We start from the raw sequence: 22,736 nt of genomic DNA, 5'->3' as shown, positions 1-22,736 counted from the left end.
TAGTTTTATAACAGTTTTGAATACATATTTTGTTTTCACACTAAGAGATCCCAAGGAGCTTGTTTTAAGGATATATGAGGAAATTTCTGGGATCATCTTGAATGTTAATACAGTATGTAGAACAGGAGAGAAACAGTAGCTGAAGCTGTAAGAGTAGTAATATAAATTAAAACTTCGGTGTCTATTGGAATTTTCAGAAGTTTCCATGGAAAAACCAGTTTCTTTCCTTAGATGAAAGGTTACCGGTAACTAAATAAATCTACAAATGCTGTGCCTCAGAGGAAGGTTGTTTATGGATCCTCCTGCTGCAGCAGATAAAAGAATGTGGTTCTGCATAGAGCTACTAGTTTTATAACAGTTTTGAATACATATTTTGTATTATCAAGTGTATGTCAGTAGGGCTAATAAACATAGACATTATACAGCCTAATCAAGAACTACTACACTGCACAATCGCATAAGAGGCAGCCAAAGCCACTGCTGAAACCTATAGCAAAAGCACATATACATAAAAATATTTTTTTCAAGTCAAGAAATAATTAGGTTCTTTTTGAAGCAGTAAGCATGTGCTTGTTTTCTAAAAACATTCCTGAGTTATTTTCTAGCAATAACTTTTGGGAATATTGTCAATTCATACTAATGTTACCATTAAAACGTCCTCGTGCAAAACAAGGTTAGAATATGGGGGATGAACAGTTCGTATAACCTACATCTTATTTCAAATATCAGAGAATGATAGCCTGCTATCACCGAGACCAGCTTTCCAGAAGCATTTCTTACTGCAGAACATCATTCTATTTCCTTCATTATTTCATAACCATTTGACTATTTTCTGGCCTTCTGTGTTGCTTAATAGGCTTTGGCAAGCATACAAGAATTATTTTCAAGAGTGATGGTGTACAAAGCAAAGGCTAAGGAAAATGAGTTAGTAAAGCATTGTGTGGATGGTATTGGAGTACTGCACATGGGATGGTGCTTCTGAAACCTCAAGAGAACATGCAGAAGCTGCTTGTTAAAAATGCAGCTCATTCCTTAATGGTTTTAATACTAATCTCTACGATGTGTTACCACTGACTACCTGCTGAGCAGTGTTTCACCTGAACTCACAGTCTTTGAGGCTGAGGGGGAGGAACAGGTGAGCATAAACAGTCATGATGGTAGCAAAGACCACAGAGCAGTCACTGAAGAAATCGCCCATTTTTGCTGATCTGAAAAATTCACAACACCCTTATATTGATTATACCACACAAAAACAATAGATATTTGTCTCCAAACCCTGAGAATTGTTGCAACTTCTTCACAAATGTCATGTATTTGCCAGTTGATAGCATTTGTGACATTTCTCCCACATCAGATTCATATAAAATAATCTTTGCTCTAAATTTATGAGGTTGTTTATTTTTTTATTTTAAACAAGGGTTAGTGTTCCAGGTAATACATTCTCAAGAACATACCAGTATCACAAGATGCTTTAAGCTACTCTGCAAACAGAGTATAGGTCAAAAGAAATCAGCAATTAAGAATTAGCCAAATCAGTCTAGGGCTCTTTATGGTGTATTTGGATGCACTGCAGTCTCCTTTCAGGAGATAAAAACAGCACACATTGACTTTCACTAAAACTCAGACATCACGTTTTCTGTTTTTACATTCTGAGCAACAGTGTTTTCTGTTAACAAGGTGGAGAAAAAAAAAAAGCAAAGCACTTCAGGAAAAAATAAAGTTTTTAATTGGAAGTGACTTGGGACCTTTTCCCAATGCCTCATTTATATATACAGAAGCACTTTCAAGTGGTATATGTCACTGGGTAATTAACTCTGCACAAGAAAAATGAAGGGCAGAAATAATAAGAAATATAATTTCAATATTTTAGAAAGCTTTATCTTAGACAAACAAGCTTTCCCTGCTTGTCCCCACCCAAACCACTTTTCCAAGGGAGGGTCCAGAAATTCAGACCACGCTTTCTTTTCCTACCTTTTTCTAACAGGAAGGGAACTACTGTTCCCAGCTTGTTGGGTGGGTTTCTCAGGCAGAGGCTTTGCCTGGAACTACGCAAGTAAGTACATCAGTGATACCAGCTGGTGAAGATGAAACTCCCTTTACTGGTCAAGAACTATAGAGTTCCTCATCTGAATATTATTTCTCCTGTGTTAGACAACCCTATAATTAACTTGATTATTGTTCTTTACCCTCTTATGCACACAGAGTACATAATGTTAAATTAGTTTATGTATTTACTAACACCAGGTGTTTGACCTCACACTACATTAGCATAAACAGAATATAGGAAATATGTAACCTTTGATGAAGCATGACCATTCTGTGCCTATCCTGCACTTTCTCATCCACTAAATTTTAAAGGGGCGTTTTCAAGAGATTTTTCTCATCATCATTGCTGTTTCCAAAGTTAAATTGCTACTACAGCAGCTAAAAAAAGCCTCCTTAATCCTGAAAAAAAGCATTATAAAATTAAAAAATATTTTTCTGATAAACCATATTCCAAGTACAAGGAAGGTTTATTTACTAGGAGAAACTCTGCATTTTAAGAACAATTATAAAAATAACAAAAAAGTTTGTATTTTCTGAGCGTTATTTTACACTGTGATAAAAAGAACCAAGCTATCTCTAAGAAAGGCATAAAGAAAGCGACAGCTGTAAAGCAAGCTCTACAGTGATGTCCTCCCAGAGTGGAGTCACATTTGGGAAGCAAATACGAAGACTCGGAAAGTATTTTAAATTCATGCAAATGTTAACTTAAGATACAAAATACATGTATGTACATTATCTTAAACTAACCTTTAAAAAGGCTCTCTTTTCCAATGTATTCATTATGAAGGGAGGAATTGCTGCAAATGAGAAAAAACCCCAGCATTAACCTTGGAGAAAAAGGCACTTGGTTTTCATTTTCTGTTACGATGAACTAATACCACAATACAATTTTCACAGCTTTTTGTCATTAACTGAGCTTTCATGTCACATTGCCAATTCAAGATACTGCATTGGTATTTACAGAGGTAGTAAGCAAATAAGCAAAACTTCTAATTTCACACAAAACTAAACTTGAGCTCAGTAACTTGGCACTGGTCAAAGCACCTGCTCTTCAGTAAACTAATTCCACCCAAGCAGAATTTGCTACCATTCCTTTGCATCTGTATCTGTTCTGCAAAAGCATCCCAGGAGCTTTTCTGCTGCACTTCAGCGTAAGACAGAGTGCATGTTTTCACAGTAAGAAATGTACATTTCTTTGTGGAATTTCTTAACAGAAATGTAAATACTGCCTGCATAACTGTAAGATAATTTGACCTCTAAGAAAAATCACTTATATAGAATTTAAGCACACTCTCACATTAGGAACTGCTAATCAGGAGCTGCACGTGACTCCAGTTATTCTTACCCATGCCAGGAGCAGCCATAAGAATCCTTGATATAACCACCTGGGTAATTGCCTGCTGAGCTGCTTTTGTTGATTCACCCAGTCTGTTTCCGTTCTCATCCGTGATGGGGATTCCAAACTTGAGTTCCCTGTTGAATAAGGAATAAAAATGGAGCAGTGCCTGACATCTGTTTATTCACTTTTTGTCACCCTATCTTTGTCCCCTTAAAATTGTCAATTATAAGGCTTACGGTTTTTATTTTATTTTCCAAGTTAGCCTATTTGTAACACTCTTTGGCATAAAAATTTCAAAAGGCAGAGAAAGAGCTGGGGAAAAATATGCTGAAAAGTAAACAACTGAATATTTGTAACAACAATCTGCTGCTTGAACCTGGTCACACACATTCAAAGGGGGAAAAAAAGGAGGTGTGTTATTTCTGTAGTCCACAGAAGGGAGAGGTTCCTTCAAAAAGCAATTCAGGAAAGTGGAAGTTTCTGAACTGCTCTGGAAGTAGTCTGTCATTTCCGACAGACAACACAGGGAATACAGGAAGATTAGGTTCACTGAACTAAAACAGAAGTCCTTGTGAAAACTCCCCTCTGGCATTCTAGTCTGAGTTTTCATTTCAACCACTAAGAACGCATGTGAAAGTATAAAAGCATGCACAAAACAAACTACATTTCTAACTGTGTTACTCTCTATTAGATCTTTCCCTCAAGTGCAGGGTTAGGTGTTAAACTCACATTCTGGAGAGTACTTCTAGGGGAGTGAGAAGCAGACAGAAGGGCGGATATACCGAGGACTGCCTTTATTCTTCTCCTCATCTTTTATAAGAGATAAAATACCAACATGGATTGAAATTCATTGTAAATAGGAACTTTAAATATTCCTTTTCTGCTCATAATCTTGTGTTTATAAGAGGATGCTTTTCATTTGCTTTTCCCCACTTCTGTTCTTAGTCCTATTCCAATCAGAATACATATGAAATTTTGTTTCTGAGAAAGTGCATATTTTTGTAATCTCAGGGAATTAAACAGAACTGCAGAGCCTGACTTCTGTGACTAACTTCTGCATGTGGGATTTGAAGCACCATTTTTGAAATGACTGTATTTTTCAAAGTGTAGTTCTGCTTCAAGTTTTGGAAGACTGGTACTTGGTTTCTGAGATCTAAGACTGAAGAACTCTATGGATATTCATCTGAAGAGAATGAGGATGTTCTATTTTATACCTGTCACAATCAATCAATCAAAACAAGATCACGCATGAGGCTTTTGCAAGGTTCTGAAACAAGCTAAAGATATATAACGTGCTTTATTTAGTAACTTGCTTATCTAAACCCACGATAACATCCTTTCTTTTACAATGAGTGATCTTTGTTCTTTTTCCTACCTTTGTCTCATTAGTGGAATATTAATGCAGTTAGCAGCAGCAACAGCAGCAAAAGGAACAAAACGTCCTATAAGAGGTGAGACATGCTGTAAAAAACAGAGAGGGGAAAAAGAGAAATAAAAAAGAAAAAAAGGAAGAAAAAAAGAGAAAAAAAACCAAATAAAAAAAAGAAAAGAAAAAGAATTACATAATAATTTTTCCCAAAAGTCACATTAAAATGCTTCATGTGCTAATGATAGCCCAGACTTATTTCCTTTAAATTAAAATTCAGTGAAAACTCACTGGTGAGGCTGAGGTGAAACAACAAACAAACAAGACATAAGTCATAAGTACATTCTTGGAGAGAGCAGTGGCAGGAGACTGGCAAAACCAATCTTAATTTAGTAGCATCAATCACAACAGAGAAGTGTCAGCTTCTGAGCATGCCCGTCAGCCCAATGGCAACACTAAACAGACCTTCACTTCACTGTCCCTGCTGGCAAGGTCACAGCTAGCAACACCCATACCAGCTGCTTTGCAGCTAAGGGCACTGACTATGGAGGCTGTTCATCTAATCAATGTCTTGTATAACCTGAATTACTCTGCTTAGAACAGCCTCTCAAAACTTATCAATGCTATGCCATTCCCAGTACATTAAACCATAAGCAGAGCGGTACAAAATAGATTTTTGCCTTTTTGGCAAGGTCACAGCTAGCAACACCCATACCAGCTGCTTTGCAGCTAAGGGCACTGACTATGGAGGCTGTTCATCTAATCAATGTCTTGTATAACCTGAATTACTCTGCTTAGAACAGCCTCTCAAAACTTATCAATGCTATGCCATTCCCAGTACATTAAACCATAAGCAGAGCGGTACAAAATAGATTTTTGCCTTTTTTTTTTTTTTTTTTTGTAAAGGATCTTTTTTTCTTGATTGTGTTTTACGCTTGTTTAAACCATTTGAGTTTTCTGCATTTAAGAGCGGCACCTCCTTACAAGTTCTTGAGCCAGTCTAGACTGGGTGTCCACGTTTGTAGAAGCGATACCGAGCCTTAAAAACACACCCATACAGTTAATGGGATAGTGATTCCACATTGTTGTTATTACACATCCATTCCAATTAACTTTCAAATGATATTAGATACTTTGACATGTAAAAAAGAAACTGCAAAAAAGACACCTTCTTATATATAGTTTGTATTAACAAAAACCAAGGCTGTTTGATATACATAAAAGGAGGACAGGCTGTTCGAAATACATATAAAACCACTTACATGGGGCAAAAATAAGGTTGGGATGTAAAGAAGGGAGCTGCTAATGGCCACTTCAACTCCATACTGGGAGCTGTGCATAACATGACACAGATATGCAGGAGGAGAAATGAGCCATTTGCATCTCATAGAACACCAAATTCTAGTTAAGAATAGAAAAAAATAGCAATACCTTTGTTAGTGCATTAAGTCCTAAAGCTGTTGCAACAGCACCCGTGGTAGCAGAAACATAGGCTGTTCCCAGCTGGCTAAAACAAAAATAAAAGTGTTTGCACATGCACAACAACATTTATGCAACTTTAAAAAATAATTACGTTTTAAACATGTAGTTATGCTCCCCCAAAAGTTGAGAAGTAGACCTTCCTGTGACACTGCAATAAGATGCAGATGGAAGATTCAAATGGGACACTAAATACTTTTCTTTCACTAGTAGTAAAAATCACATGCAAGCAACGTTTTAACACTGAATCAGGTTCTGCATTGCTATCTGTTCGGCATTGTCTCATGTGTCTGAATGAACACCTTGAAGGACTTAGTTCTGTATTTGATTTCCTAACTGCTTAAACTAATAAAATCAGTTTGGATTTCTAAGGCCGAATCTACAATAGTAATTAAAATCAACTGTACTGAAACCCATACATGCAAACCAGTTATGCTGCAAACACCCAAAACCAACCCAGTCTGCCCTAAACCATACGTTACATACTTCCCAGCTAGGAGGTGTCTGTATATCCTTGAATCCACTCCTTTCTCCTTGACTTCTCTAAGCAAGTCAGCCTCGAAACCAGGAAGTCAAGCACTGCAATTCCAGTCTCCTATTTATGATTTCTAGCTTTCTGCATCTATTTAATCTTCTCTTTGCCTTCAAGTAGAAACTAGTCGCATGCAGACCAGTTCCTTGAAGGGTCCTCTTTTTGTAAGTAAGCACAGAGCGTGGTGTGTGCTATGCTGCAGGGCACTGAGAAGATGACAGAGACACCTGAAGGTCCACACAAAGCATCAACTTAGAAATATCCTGGTATAACACGAAACTGATGAGACACTTTCAAATGGTTGACTGAGCAATGCAACACAGACTCCTATTAAATCCTACGCTGTTAAGTGCTTATGATCAAGGTGCTTAGGCTTATATTTAATGGCAGAAAAGGAGTTCTCTCCTCCATCATTCTCAGATTTCTCACCTGTGTGCATCAAATAGATAATAAGCATAGAAGAAAAAAACTTATCCCCCTATTACCTCAAACTTTAAATCCCAACCATGTTCCAGTACATCAGAGAGCAACTAATAAATGCATCATAAGTATCTGGCTCAGTGGCTGACCTGACAGTAATTGGGGCATCACCACTCCTGTTCGTGTAATTTACTATCGCATTGAAGGACTGGTTAATCCACTGCCAGAAAACCACCGCTGGCGTTGTTCTTGAAAAGAGAAACAATTATTATTATTAAAAATACAGTTGAATCAACAGCACAGAAGAATGACAGCAAATCAAGAAAAGCAAGTGCAAGCAGTAATCATGCAGAGGTTCTTGTTTATCTGAATGAACCAATACAGTCAATGAGATACTGTCTTAACAATGAAAGCCCAAGCTACTTCTAGGAAAAGAATTTAAAAGCATTGTAATTAAATAGCAAGGTTCACTTGGGACAACGGTTTGTTCTAATAACAAAAGCATTATAGCAAACCTCTCTATAAAAACACATAAAGAAATATGAAACTCTCTAATTTCTAGAATACTTTTCCAGGGTTATTATTCCTTTACTAGTTCTCTTAGGAAGCTCCGTAAGTGACTGAGAGGTGCATTTTAGGAGACAGGGTTTATCTTCTCAGTCTTCAAAGAGCTAATATTATGCCATTGTTTTAATAAATCTGTGTGACATTAAAACATTCAGTCATGTGTAGAACCAGAAAAAAAGACACTCAACTCCAAAATGAAAAATGATTTTCATAAAAACATCCACACATTTAAGAAGTACAGGTACAGCACAGAAATTAGTCTGGTTCAGTACAGCATGAACCAGATGACCAGCCATCAAAAAAGAAAAAAAAAGCTCCAAGAAATCCTCACAAATTATGTCAGTGCCAGTATGCAGATGCCTTAGGACAAAAAGGTGCTAACTTGTGAGCACAGGTGGGGGGCAGTGGGAAAAATACATTCTGTATAAGTCATAGAGTCCCCATTTAACAAGCTAACGTGGTCCGTGTTAAACTGCAGATATAATCATTTTACAAATGGTTATGCTGGTAAGTTACAAAAGTGACAGTCAATTCGTTTCACAATATATGGGGCTGTCTTTTGGAGGGATGAATGCTTTTGCTCTCAAGCCAGTAGTATACTGAAGGAACGGGACAAACTTACGAAAAAGAAAACCACTAAAGACCTCTAGATCAGGAAGTTCCCGATCCACAAATAGTTGGATGCTAGGAGAGCGTACCAGGGGAAAAGTGTTTCTTAGTGTACTCAGACCACAAACTTTGCTCCCAGTGGAGAAACCACTGAAGATTCTCCTCCAGCAGAAGTTCAGTCAGGCCACCAAAAATAACAGCTGCTACTAAAAACTGTGTCCTGAAGATTAAAATAACTTTTCATAGGAGTTTAAAGCTTATACTTAATCAAATTATTTAACAACATAGGCAGTAATGGTAACAGGAATGTGGTTCTCATTGGAGGGCTGACATGGAAATTAAGAGTACTCTAGAAAAAGCAGTAGTTGTACCAATTATTCTGTAACAGGCAGGAAAGCAGAGAGGAGATGCTAGAGCAGAAGGGGTGTGTCTATCATGAGGCTTTCGTTCTGAAATGGGAAGATATATTATTTCTTTAAATTGCAAAAAATTGGAAGATTCAGGAGATTTGAAAGTGTATTACTCCCTCCAGTTTCCAATATCTGAATGAGATGCCAAAGTAAAATGATAAACTAGCTGGATTTTTACCGTCACTACTGCTGGTTCTTCCTCCTTTCTTCTGTGCATATGCAGCTTTCCCAACTCATCTTCTCCTGTTTCCTTGCTACTGCTATGTACAGATGTTAGGCTTGCTATAAAGTTCATGCCTCACTGCATGCCCAAGAGCCCTCATAGATATAACAAGGAATTTGCTTCTTCCAGTGACATGCAGCAAGATGGACACTACACTGCACCACCCAAGGACTTCTACACAATCCTGTTTGCACTGCTGAGGGTTTGGACCAGAGAAACCAATGTTTTCCAGACTAATACACCACCTAGTTTTGAATCTAAGTCACTCTACCAATAATGCAAAGAAAAGGTTTATAGCTCCTATGAGTATTACAGATGATAACAAAACATGCATAAACGAATAACCAGTTAACAGGAAGCCGTGCTTGTGAATGGGCAGCTATACTGATGGTTTTATTCATATTCTCAACCATTTTTTAAACACACACGTTTATATGCACCACTCAAAATGACTGTGCCTTTCTGGAGTGCAAGTCAAGAATTTGTAAAATCTCAGCATCAAAAACTCTATTGTTATTTCCTCTGAACCTCCCACCAGTTCTTGCTAACAAAGCACCGTGTCACAAAAATATTTCTAACATGGAGTTGACTAACAGATGATACTGTCTTCTGCTGTGGACTTCACTGTATTGGTGATTCCAGAACTACTGAGGAAATGGAAGGATCTAACAGGACCTGGAGAAACTCGATGACTGATGGACCGAAGCATACTGAGTACTCACTTGGCAGACAGAACATCCTACATGCCAGATTTCTAAGGTTAGAAATTCCCAGGTATCTCCTCCTCTTTGTCCTCCACACAACTCTCCTACAAGGATGGGATTTTGGAACATTTGACTTTCCCAGTTGGAGGAAAAGTGGGATGGTGAAGAAGAGGGGCTAAGGGCTTATCTCACAACTACTTCTAGAGGAAACCATTAATCAGTGTGAGGGAATGCAGAGAGGGAAAAGAAAAGGAAGAAAAATTTTACATTTTAAAATATTTATTATAAACCTTCTAAAATGCTCTTTTGACAATAACATTGATTTTCACTTATCTAATTTGTAGGCAAATGTTTTATGTGTCATATTGCCATCACTTACCTATAAAAGGTCATCATACAACCTGTGATAGTCATGTTCATGGGTACCTGAGCTGACATGCGGCCAATCAAGACCATCTTTTCACCAGTGTCTGGGTGAAAGGCCGAATCATAGATATATTTTGCTCTCCACAAGTCATCTTCTGTCAAGCCAGGTGCCACAATACCTTGTCTTGGGACAAGTTAAACAACAAAGACAACAGCAAAAAGCAAAACTGTTATAAAATGCTGCTACCTCCAGTGACAAATAAGATTTTGGGATGTTCATACTATGTTAATCTAGCCTCATAGTTATCTTATAGAGCTTAAGCTTTTAAATGCACAGGTGAAAGAAAAAGAATCAAAACTCCCAGCAGTGTTTATGTTGGCTGAGCTGATATATCCAGCACCAAATTTCCATGTATTCAAACCTGGACTAGATTTTAGAGCTAAAATATAGAGCTAAAATTTCTGGAGTCATTAGCATAGAACTTTGAAAATTTACTTTGAAAGTATTTAAGAAACTACCTGCTTCAAACAACATAACACAGAAGAAGAAGTTTTAAACTCTGTTGTCAATATTAACTATTTTCAGAATTAGATGCTTCCCTATTTCAGAATACTTAAATAGGGGTTCTCAGAGGACATAACCTCCCCACTCATTAGCAAATTTGTTTAAAAAGTGTTTCAAGCTCTGAAATAAGAGGAAAGAGCAGTGCAATGAATACAGTGTTTTAAATATTTCCTTTTAAATATATAACCATGTACTTAATCGTTGACATGGACTTTTTTTGGGTGAGCAGTAAAAGTGATCAATACCATACCTGTAATCATGCACAATTTTTCTTGCATTTTCCAGTTGGGCATCAGATAACAAAATATTCCGGGGGTCTGTTACAGTAAAGAAGTGACTGGCTCGTCCAACAAAAGTGCTTTGATCCCATCGGGGCTCCTTGATATTAATATTTAATGGTATATCTGCTGACATCTTCAAAAACTGTGAAGAAAACATGAAAATTTGCAATTCAGAATTCCACTTATTTCACAATGTATCTATAACCTGCAAAATGAAAAGTGGTTATGCTTAGAGTGAAAAAACAGAACAAACACCAAACAACTTGCAGAACTGAGGTTTAAAGGGGCAAGTATATATATAGAAAGCAGCCGATGTCAGATATCATCATAGGTTTAATGAGGCTGGTATTTATAGAAGTAAAAAACCAAGAACTTAGTTAAATATCTACAAAAATGTTTCTGTTTCCCCAAGACATTTATATGTTACATCTTCGTAAGAGTACAAGTGTCTGATTATGAGACAGAGGAACATCATATACATGTACAAATACGTGAGGATGAAGCAGATGCAAAGGAAGAACAGAAATTTATTAATAAATAGCTGTACTGAGTAACAATATAGTAAAAAGAGAGATTAAATATTTTAAGAGATGCCTGAAGAGCTGCTATAAAGTGCAGTGACAGAATAAATAATTAATAAAATCCAGTTAATTTCCCTGGCATAGGAAAACAAAACAAAAATAAGGAACATGAAGCCAACAATTTCTTTTCGGAAATGTCGTTTCTCTAAATGCATGTTTGAACAAACACAATTATGTAACTGCAACAACTTGCCACATGATGAACACATCTCCTAATGATATTTCAGAGATGGTTAAAGAACTACAGTGAAGGGCACTGAACTAACATAGTTGTGCATTTACGGGGTCTAAAGCCCAGAAACTTAAAAATTACTTCAGGATGTCTGAGTTTACTTCAACATTTAATGAAAGAAGGACAGCCCCTGCATAGCACAAGCTATATGAACTTTAGCTTTCTTAAAGAGAAATTTCTGCAACCCATTCAATAGCCAGTTTTAAAAAAAAAAGCCATCCTTCAAATAACACTTGTAATTCAAATGGCTGAAGTAAACTGGATATATAAAAATACAGGTATCACATAGCATTTCATCTAACAGGAAAAACATCATCATTCTGAGGACAACTGATACATATGGTGTAAGCTGCCGCTGAACAGTATTTACCTCTTAACTCAAGAGGTTGTTAACATCATGAAGTTGTCGGAGACATTTCGGTCAATTTGATGAAACTTACCTGATGTAGAACAGGAAACTGGATATATAAAAATACAGGTATCACATAGCATTTCATCTAACAGGAAAAACATCATCATTCTGAGGACAACTGATACATATGGTGTAAGCTGCCGCTGAACAGTATTTACCTCTTAACTCAAGAGGTTGTTAACATCATGAAGTTGTCGGAGACATTTCGGTCAATTTGATGAAACTTACCTGATGTAGAAAAAAAAAAAAAAAAAAAAAAAAAAAAAGGACGATGGCACTGAGCACCAGACACAGTTGTAAAGCTGTGAAGATAAGGTTGCAAAAATGCGGAGTAACTGCATTACACATGAAGTTAAGCAATGTTTAAAGAGGATTTGGCAAGTACATTCTAATCAGCACTGCCAAATATTTGAGGCAAAGTCCCACATCTGGCAACAAAGAAAGCAAAGTAACCTACTGCTAAGTACACCAAACTTTGAGAACTCAGAAGGGATTAACTAAGTAATAATGAAGGGTTGTCCTTCACAATCACAGCATGATTTACAGCTGAAAGATGAAAATCTCAGCTAGTATTGCTAAATAAGTTTGTTAAAAATTTATTAGAAAATGTGAATTTGGTGCCACTCAATAGAAACTTCGTTCCTTTCAAACACTTACTGGTAATTAAAGTTTCTTTAAGTTAAATAATCAATTTCTATTAAAAACCCAAGGAGTTTGTTTTCATCAAATGAAAACAAACCAAAGCAAAGCATTTAGGATGTTTATCTATTATTTTTATGTTTAGCTTGTATTATTTATGACAGAATAGCAAAAAAAAAAAAAAAAGCATTAAATAAGAAAGATCTCTGCTTTGCACCAGACTCAAGCTCTTCCTTGAACAAATAATCTCCAATTCTACAGAGCGGATCTTATTAAATTTTACACAAGCTAAATCAATTTGGTTAAAAATCACACAAAAACTACAACTACACAGATATTTCTGTGTCCTGCTCTCTAAATTTTCCTGATGTCAGGAGAAACTCAGAGCTGTATTGGCAAAGCAGAGCCGTTTGCCTTTGCAGTGTAGAGAGCAACTGTGTAAAACCAAGCCATGTTTTTACAGGTATTGCTGAATTCTGGATAATCATGAACTGACAGCACAGGCTGCAGGTAGGACACCAGTAGGATTGCTTTTGCTTTTTCCTGATGAACTGTATCAGGAGCTTAAATGCTTAATTAATCCTTGCCAGACAAGTTTAAAATTCACAGTTTCTACTCCGAGTCATCATGTGCGAGGTTGTTTCAAATTCCCAAATCAGTATAAACTCTCACAGCTTTTGTTGCACTATTAACACCCCTCAGCTGTTCGACAAAAGCATAAATATTTCTGAATGCTTGGACAAAGGAAAATATACTGAAGTATCCCCAGAAAATGGTACTGTTAAAATAATGTGATCATCTGAAATGTCAAGGCCAAGGTTTTCTATACCTCTCTCCATCCAACACAGTGGTCTTTCTGTATTAATAAGTGAAACCAGAACAAATGATGAAATAAAGCCAGTTTCTACTAACAAAAATAAGACCTTATGACCAGCATCAACCGTACTGAGAACTGAGCACACAGAGCTGGATTTACCCCTTTCTCAAGAGTTATAAAGCTCAGTTGACTTGGCACTGACCCGAGCCAGCAGCTCTGAACCCCTGGCTACAAAGACGACTCCTGTAGCGCAGTGTCTTCTTTCCCATCATGTGTATAGTACATGGAATATGAGCTGCAGTGTGTTATTGCATAATTTTAGTTTAATACATTAAAATGGTACTGTGAGGTGCAAAAATATGCTGATTGTATTTGGTGAATGTTATGAATATCAATGTATTTCAATGATTAAAATGAACATTGATAAATGTATTTCATATTATTAGATCCGACCTACTGAATACACTTCCTTGCTCTTTAACTACATCATTTTTCTCTGCTGGCCTCCAGTTTTTCTTTGGTACAAGAGACATGAAAAAATACATACTGTTCCAAAGGCCTGTTCATGTATTAAAATTTGCAGTCATTAACTCAAATAAGTAAGCATAAAGCAAGTGTACAAGCAGCATCAGCACTGCTGCTCCAACTTACAGTAAATGTAATAGTAATTCCACTACCCTCCAATCTTAAAGTTTCATCAAGTTAGGGAAGGTCCTAAAGCTTTCCAGGATACTAAACGGCTAATAAATGTGGTACAGTAGGGGAAACGAATCTTTTTCCCCCTCCTTCCATCCCATTTCCTGCACTGTTAAGGTTCATTATTGTATGGCAGCTTTTATTAAGGTCTTTACTGCGTGCTGAGACAGGATTTCCCTACAGTGAAAAAATAAATCTGACAAACTTCAAGAAAATAAGGTGCCATAGCAATATATCACTTACTAAGCTAACCTTGAAGCATGAAGGCATTTGTATCAGAATTACATCTGACATTAGACTGGTAAAATCTAACATTACTTCTTTTTCAGCTTACTCCAAAGACATTTAGAGGTGTTACCAGCTTTTTAGCACTGTTAAGGAGCATCCTTCTCCCCACACACAGGTAAAAGAAACAGACAATTAAATAACATAACTTGGCTCAAGACCACAGGTCAAGTCACAAATGACCGCGGAACCTAGACCTCCTGACCTGTGTTCTAAGTGCTGCTGATATGGCAAGACACAAGTTATTATTTCACAAAAGTAACGAAAGATGGAAAGGCACTGAGTAAGAAGCAGAGAATTCATCCCTCACTTCCAGCTGAATGTTCTTGTCTTTCTATTCCGCGCTCCTGTTTGCTACAAGTGCTCCCACGGTTACGAAACAGTTTAAACCACCACAATGTGGACACACCTGTGGATTAGTAGGATTATTTTCACGTGATAAATTTCTCACCAGGCATGTTGCGGAACGAACACAGATCATGGAAAGGAAAAAAGACTCGGGACAGATTTGGAGAACAGAGTTCTCATGCAGAGTGTCTGAATAGGAGATGCTGCTTAGGCCTCTTTTCCCTTTCTTCGTACTATACCATTAAAGAATCCCTCCTGTGAACAGTGATACCTTGTGAAAAACCAGACCATCTTCTGGTCTAAAATGATAACTGCTGGTTTTGCAAAGTAGTACGCTATGAAAGCAGGGCGAACTAATTTCTTCAAAAATTCTTTTCCAGTTAAAAAAAAAAATAAAAAATCTGTACATTAGGGCTAGTAAGTCATTCTACGAATGCCTCCCTATAGATAATATTATTTGTAGGAAAGTCAGAGTTTAAATATTTTTCCAATTAAATTATCAATTTCATTAAGAAAGATTAAAAACTGCTTAGGATAGCTTATGGTAATTTGTTTGAAGCTGTCTAATGAATGCTTAATAAGGCAGTCCATAAACGGAAGCTCTTTTCTTTTCACTCTGAGTAGCACATATACTACTGGGATGTCTGTGAATTGTTTTTATATACTTATGATACTGCTGTCTGCAAAACCAAGTCCTTTAGAAATAAGAAATCTAAACAATAAGGATCTGCCTTCGCTGCAGATGGTTCATGGTTCAATTCAGGATCATTTCACTCTATTTCATTTAGCCTAGCCCAGCAAAGGTGAATCTACAGAAAACAGAAGACCTACCACTTCCACATCCTATCTTTATCCCCTCCCCACTTGATGGATGCTCCTTGAGCTATGTGTGCTGCTAGAACTTATTACCCTGGCAGAAAACTAATGCAGCAGAAAGAAAAGGGAGGCCAGCTCAATCTCCTGGATTAGTATGTTGAACTGGCATAGCAGAAGGTCTAGGAGCATGAAAGGTCTGCACTCCCATGCTCCTTCAACAGACTAACCAGTGACCACCTTGGGTAACCATTTTGCTCAAGTTCAGGATCTGCAGATGCAGGAGGACCCAGATGTAATTCAAATCTTGAAGCCTAGCCTTAAATCTGCAGGGAAGACAATGAACAAAAACCATAAAGCATAGATAATTTAAACCGTTTCGGCTTGCCAGAGTCAATAGACAGAAAGTCCATATCATAGAACAAGCAAATGGGTGCAGGAGAGACCTATGCACTGGAAAAACTCCCAGTCCTTGTGTATCTACAGAGCAAAAAAAAAAAAGGCATGATGGTAGAAAGAGCTAATGATCTAAGTAGTAAGGCTAAGAGAGCAGCCAGGGTGGCTGTATCACATGCTAGCAGAGTAAAAGCACCTGAAAGACAACACACAACCACTCTGGTTGCCAGCACAAGGTAAAACTCCTATTCCCATGCCTTTCTCACTGCTGTTACCCATGCTAGCCAGACTAAGCTAGCAGAAGCATGACAGCACATGCTTCCATCTCTCTTTCTCCTTGTAAATCTACCAAAAAAGGGTTAGTGCTGCAGCAGCAAAAAGCAACCTAGCAGGAAAATGGAAAAACATACATTAATGGAGGACCCTTGGCATGTGCTACGATAAAAGATCATGCTTGCAATCACTGTGTCTGTTTGGAAAGATAGCAACAGAAAACATTGACTTCAATATTACCAATCTTAATAAAGGACAGTATATAGCTTCTAAACCTGCACAGGATGGGGGGGATGGGACAGGACAGGTGTCCACCCTGAAAAAATTGTATCTCATGCAAAAAGGGATTAAAACTTTAGGTGACAGCTATTTAAGTACAGTATGCAACTGACATAATTGACTTGCACTTTTAAGAATATCCATAGGAACAATGCTGTTCTAAATAAGTTTAAAACAAAAGTCATAAAGCCTGCGGGCAGGGACAGACCACCAATGCTCACAGAGAAGGAACAGATGCCATGCATACAAGGGAGTGTAAAAGGTTCAGACAGTGGAATAATATAATTTGGAGACACATAAAACATGCAGTGAAGTAAAAAAGGTTGCTGAGTTTGCCAGTCTTGGGACTCTGAGTCATAGATCTGTTACAATGGCACTTGTCTAAGAGAACCAGTGAATTTCTGCATTGAAAACTTACAAGTTTTCCAGCAAAGTATTTTTAGAATAAAAGCCCCACCTCTTGTATTAAAGACACTGTATGATGCTACTCATGACATATCAGCCCCCATTAGTAAATGCGGAAAAGGGAAATAAATCCCATAAAGCAAAAACGTAAGCCAATAAAATGCCTCTGTACTTCAAAGGGAACCTCTTATAAAACAAAATGTCCAACTATAAAGTAAAAATGGTGACTGTGCATAAAAATGGTTTCATCAATATATTATCCAACAGCCATGCAGTCACCATCATGAACTGTATGGCTTTTTAAAAATATTGTATTTTATTTAAACAGTGAGACTGTAAAACTGCAAGAAATAGGTACAACACCCTCAATTTAAGTTGCTGCAACAGTACTTTACCTGGCCGTCACCTTAATCTGCAGATGCAATTTTAGAGGGGTGCTGCTGTTTGCATAATCCATTCAAATACTCAATAACAAGAACACTGTAATAAAACTATTTAAGATTTAATTATTATTTTAACTACAGTGCTTCATCAAGGGCGTAACTCTACTACCTTCAGAGATACAATTCTCCATATACATTATGTTTGCTCAAGATTTAAGTTGTCATTATCCATAATAGAATCGTGTAAAGAAAAAATAAAGGGCATTTGGATTAAATCAAATTAGAATAAATCCATCTGAACCCGAGATAAGTAGAAAGCTTGCAAAGAGACTGGAAAGTAAACGCACAAATCCTCTAGAACAAAGATAAAAATGTTTGCTTTCTTACGGTCAACTAATGAAGGCAAACTTCAACAACTACCTAACACTCAACTGCCTATATAGAAGCACCTGAATTTATTGTTCCCACAGCTATTGCTATTCAGTAAGTACCAACAGAGGGGAGACCACCTGTGAAACAGGACAAATTTTTTAATCAACAGCACCTTAAATTTTAAGGTGGAAAGGTAAGCACCAAAATTACCCAATCTGACTTTGAAACAACTCTCCTCAAACATTCTCAAAGGAGGATCAGCAGTACTGGAAAGAATAAAAGACAGTATCATAATGCAGTCAAACAGTTAACATCTATCATGGAAGACAGGCAGTAAAGGAAGGAAAAAAATACATATTTTTGGTGTTTCAAACAGATAAATTAGAAAGGTATTTAACAGAACCACTTGTACCTGCAAACGCTGAAGCTGGTAACAGTCCACGCTAATAAATTAAACCAGTAATAAAGAATGGACTATGCTCTCTGGCACATTCATATCATTAGATCCTTTCAGTTCCAAACTAGGGCGGCTGTATCCAAACTGCCCATGGAGAACAGCAGCTAAATCCTCCCTTGTGCTGCCGGATTGCCTGGGTGAGCATCAGCTGTCCTGGGCAAAACTGCTCCATGCTGCGCTCCAGCAAGTTAACAATACGGGCAACCGCATTCCCATGATCAGGAACATTTTTTTTGCACTGTTTAGCTCCCCAGCACTGACACAGAGGTTCGGTTATCCATGTGTTTCACACTGTGGCTCTTTATGTATGAAGGCATATTTTCAGAATCATAACTGTGATTGTGTGTTCATAAAGTTTTTCATAAACATATGACTGTCAAGCTAAAGAAATGGCCATGGCTTGCCATGTACTTGGCACCAAAAGTTGAGCTGAAGACATCGTTCTGTAGGCCGGAGGCAATTAGATGTGGTGATACAGATGGCAGATCACAGAGAGGACACCGCTGTGTGAAACTGTACTTCCCAAGTGTTTTAAAGCAAATTTCACTGCCAGCCTCTCCTCTACCACTCTCTCTCCAAATGTCCCTGCTGCTGCCTCCTCATCTCTCTCCCCAAACACTCTCCCAGACCTGGCAATCAGAAAATAAGATAGAATTTAAAAGCATGGTAGAAATCACTGACAGCTAAACCTGTTTATCTGAAGAGAAACTCTCAACTCCCTATTTTTAATAACCTTCTACAAAAATATTTGTTTTAAATCAATAATTCTTTGACTATCTTTTTCATCTTGTACGATCAATCAGAAAGCGACACTCAACTGAGCTGGAAGCCCCCGTACCAAGCACACAAAAATTTCCTGCCCTCTCTGATCAGTTGGAATAATTTGCCAGTTCATGGTCTAATATTTAATACTAACATTAACTGGAGGGAAAAAGAGGGCTTAAGAACAAGTGAGAGTGGCCCCTCTTAAAAAATAATTACATAAAAACCAGCACAAAGTCTGATCAACAGTTTTAGTACAAAGGCTACACTTAAGATTTGCCACAGAACCAACAATAGTAGAAGACTTTAAACCTTGTTTAAAGGTTAACAACAGCAGTTGCAGCAATTCTACAAAATGCAGATTCAGGAGTTGTCAGGAGTTCAACTCTCTGCTGTTCCTTTTCAAAGTTCACATTTTAAACACCACATTGAAGGTCATTTAACCACTTTTCAAACCAAAGCAATAGCCGAAAGAGTAGCAATGACTATTTATTTCAGACAGTAACATACCACTCAATTTTGAACAACCCAGACATTTGATAATTTATTTTAAACCCTGTTGCATGACTGGATAATCCAGAAAGGCACATGATCTGGGAAATTCTGGGTAACTTACACTCATCCAGCAGTGCACAAATGATGAAAAGCAGCTTTGCTACCTTCCTTGGAACCATTCATATTTTCTTATGTTACTGACACCTTGCATTTTAACCCAAATCTTGAAAAAATCCACTCCACAGTTAAGAAACTTTTTCAGGTATGTGATTAATTTTTCCAGTATCTAAGCTAAAATTGGGAATACAGCGACAGAAGAAAAGAAGTTTCTTCATGGTATAACTGTGAACCCAATTCTCCAAGTCTGATCTAAATGCACAATTTTAAAGCCACAGTCACTGTTCTGAGTCAGGAAGCATCCCTAATGGCAAAATGTCCATTCCTCGTGAGATGCAGGCAGCTTAGGTTGCCAGGAGTGTGATATTGTCAGGCAGAATATTTGTGAGAAAAACTTGCCTGAGAACTACCCCAGAGGCAGGCTTTCCTCAACAGATACAAATGCCTGAATTCTCTTCAGTAAGGATCTTTCAGCAAACGTCCTCAGATGGGGTACCAGATAGGGTACTGCTTCACTTGCTATTCAGAATTTTCTGTTGCTTTTTGCTTTTTATGGGGGCTGGAGTCCAGACTATAGCCTCCTGCACCTTCCCCTACAGAAGCAGACTCTATTAATGAGAGCGGCCTTTCACCTCTCTTGTGTGCAATTTCAGAAAGTCAGCAAAAACTGAGCTGGGGGAGGGAGAAGTCTAAAGAGAAGTCTACATCCAAAATCAGTCCAGACATAACTGCGATAATGAACATTGCGACATCTCACTTCTTGGCGCCCAACTCCCAAATGGCAACCTGCAACCCTCTGTTACAAAGCACGGGACACACTGGGTACTCTGGCTTAAAAGAGAATTCAAACCAGTCTGCGTACAGGAGGGCAAGTAACCTAGCCAACACAAATGCTGAAAGAAAGGTGTAACTGGTACCGTGTCCTTTACCAGGACTTAGACCCCTAACTTCAATTGATGTAAAGGCGCCCAGGTCAGATCATGATTCACCAAAGAGGCAACTAGAGGCAACTAAGAGTTCCTTTTTTGAAAAATGAGAGTGACGTTTTTCCCTGAAAACCCAGTAAAAATAGAAAGTAACAGCAGTACCTCTTTCTCACTATAGCCCTAAAGAATAGGAATAGCTCAAAAGTATAGAGCCAGGTGCTGCTGAAAAGGTTTCATGTGCAGATTCACTGGGAGAGAGAAAAAGATTTGACACGCTTAGGCCCCTGGATCTCCATTTTTCAAAGCAGCCCCCTAACAGCCTGACATCCAGCTGTCAATGCCCCGTTCTGGGAAACGAGGGATGTAAGCTGGAAAATCTGGAGGTTGAGAAAAGTACCTGCTGCTATCAAATGGGGAGAAGAACAGCTTCTCTTCTTCCCCTGAGGTGTTTATAAACCAAAGTGCCCATGGCCGCCTAGGGATCCTGTTAGGCCTCTTTCTTCCTCAAATAACATATTGGCCCTTTCTGGGGCTCTTTTGCCCAAAAAACCTCAGATTTTTCTTTTCCATGAGCAATGTCCACCAGAACAGCTGCTATGTTGCCTTAGGAGAAAAGACAGGAAATGAACTACCCTCTGATTAGTAAAAGGTGGCCTATTCTGCTTTAAAACTACAACACATTGGCAAAGCAACAACAGAAAGGCGAGCCCAGCTACTACCCATATTTTAATTGCTCTGGCAAAGAAAAGAACAGAATGCGTCCTCCAGGGATGTCAATCACAGCAGTATAATTAGTTCAAATGAGAAGCACTAACAGATTTTTTAGGGGAAGAAAGCATTTTTGTGTGATGGCAAAAGAGCACGTACCAGACTGATCAGGGTCATTAAGCAATGGTATTCCTCGTTGTGCACCACGTTTGCCACCACAGTTTGACAGAAGCAGCACAGCTGATGACTGGGAGAAGTATGATGCCCTGTGCTTACACCAAATGTTAACGAAACCACTTGCCAAGCTTTCCTTCCCCAAAGCAGCTTCTACCAGTAAATATCTATTTAAAGCACAAGGAAAAAAAGCTTTGCCTGCACTATGATTTTTCCGACTGCAATCATAAAAACATATTGAACGCTGGAGAAGGCAAATCATGGCAACACTACAAGATACTTTTTTTTTTTTTTTTTTTTTTTTTTGCTTATAAATGTACGTCCTGCTTGTAGCCTAGCAACAAAAGCAGCAGTCTGTGTTAAATGGATAGAGCCTGCTGCTGGGGCTCTCTCCTCAAAACAGCAGCCATCTTTGGCGTGTAACTTGACAGGAGATTTCATCATTCTGCATTAAAGCGACCTCCAGATGTTAGAGGTTGCCACAGCCAGCTCAGTGGTGTCGGCTTTCCATTTGCCACCTCTTCTCCCATGGCAGGAGGTATCTCGCAGAGACACGGCACATGTTCACTTCATCTCTTCATTAAAAAAAACATAAAGCTTCTTCACTAAAAAGGGTTAGTGCAAGCTCTTATTTTCTTTCAGTCCTGATTGCTGCAAGCTTGTCTCTGCTCCTTATTTTTTAAACACCACACCCTCCCAACCGGTAAACTGAAGTGGGATTATCTGGCTCTGCCCAGGCATGTTCATCGTCCTCTTCTGTAGTTTTTCACTATTCCATGTATCTTTCTCTGATAGGATCCATACAGGTGATTTTTTTAATTGCCCATTCGTACAAAGCTAGTTTCACCCTGCTCCCCCCGCTCTCCCAATACTAACGACAATCACAATACATTATTTATAATTCAAGAAATTTTTTTAAAAAATACTCATAATTAAAACCCCTGCCTCTGGCTAGTAGGTGTCTGACCTCCAAATTATTCGGCGTGTTCCTCCCCTGGAAAGGACGATCCCTCAGCAGGGAGGCTTGTTTCCTGCAGGCCCAGGACCTGTGCCGCTGCCACGCACCACCCTGCGACAGAGAGCCCACGCTCAGGGGGGAATTTTGGGAGCCCGTGGGGCAGCAGGGAGCTGGCATGTGTGCAGGGGGGAGGCGGGAGGGGAGGGCAGAGGCAGCCCCCAGTCTGGCTCTGCGACTGCCCGGGAGCACCTCCCCAGGAGAGGGGTGACCCGCTGGGGACACCGGCTCTGCTCCCACAGAG

General features: G+C 38.4%; 1 protein-coding gene across 2 annotated transcripts in view; it reads right to left on the bottom strand.

Moving 5' to 3' along the window:
* Nucleotides 1-386: 386 nt before the first annotated feature.
* The window catches only part of SFXN1 (sideroflexin 1), a 35,043-nt gene continuing 12,693 nt past the window's right edge, over nucleotides 387-22,736 (bottom strand). The window contains exons 1-9 of one of the 2 annotated variants that reach the window (XM_035902495.1): nucleotides 22,445-22,612; nucleotides 10,877-11,049; nucleotides 10,075-10,245; nucleotides 7,332-7,430; nucleotides 6,183-6,258; nucleotides 4,761-4,846; nucleotides 3,392-3,519; nucleotides 2,794-2,843; nucleotides 387-1,208 (exon numbers count right to left, since the gene is read on the bottom strand). In XM_035902495.1, coding sequence (XP_035758388.1) covers nucleotides 1,179-1,208; nucleotides 2,794-2,843; nucleotides 3,392-3,519; nucleotides 4,761-4,846; nucleotides 6,183-6,258; nucleotides 7,332-7,430; nucleotides 10,075-10,245; nucleotides 10,877-11,049; nucleotides 22,445-22,612 — 981 coding nt within the window. In that variant the 3' untranslated portion in view covers nucleotides 387-1,178. Of the gene's footprint in view, nucleotides 1,209-2,793; nucleotides 2,844-3,391; nucleotides 3,520-4,760; nucleotides 4,847-6,182; nucleotides 6,259-7,331; nucleotides 7,431-10,074; nucleotides 10,246-10,876; nucleotides 11,050-22,444; nucleotides 22,613-22,736 lie in introns of those variants that run through there. The other variant, XM_035902496.1, reaches the window with a different exon arrangement.

Source organism: Egretta garzetta, unplaced genomic scaffold, assembly GCF_000687185.1.
Source record: "Egretta garzetta isolate BGI_Z169 unplaced genomic scaffold, ASM68718v1 scaffold209, whole genome shotgun sequence".
Classification (NCBI taxonomy): domain Eukaryota; kingdom Metazoa; phylum Chordata; class Aves; order Pelecaniformes; family Ardeidae; genus Egretta; species Egretta garzetta.
Note: the sequence above shows the minus strand (reverse complement) of the source record. Positions and strands in the feature narration are given on the sequence as shown.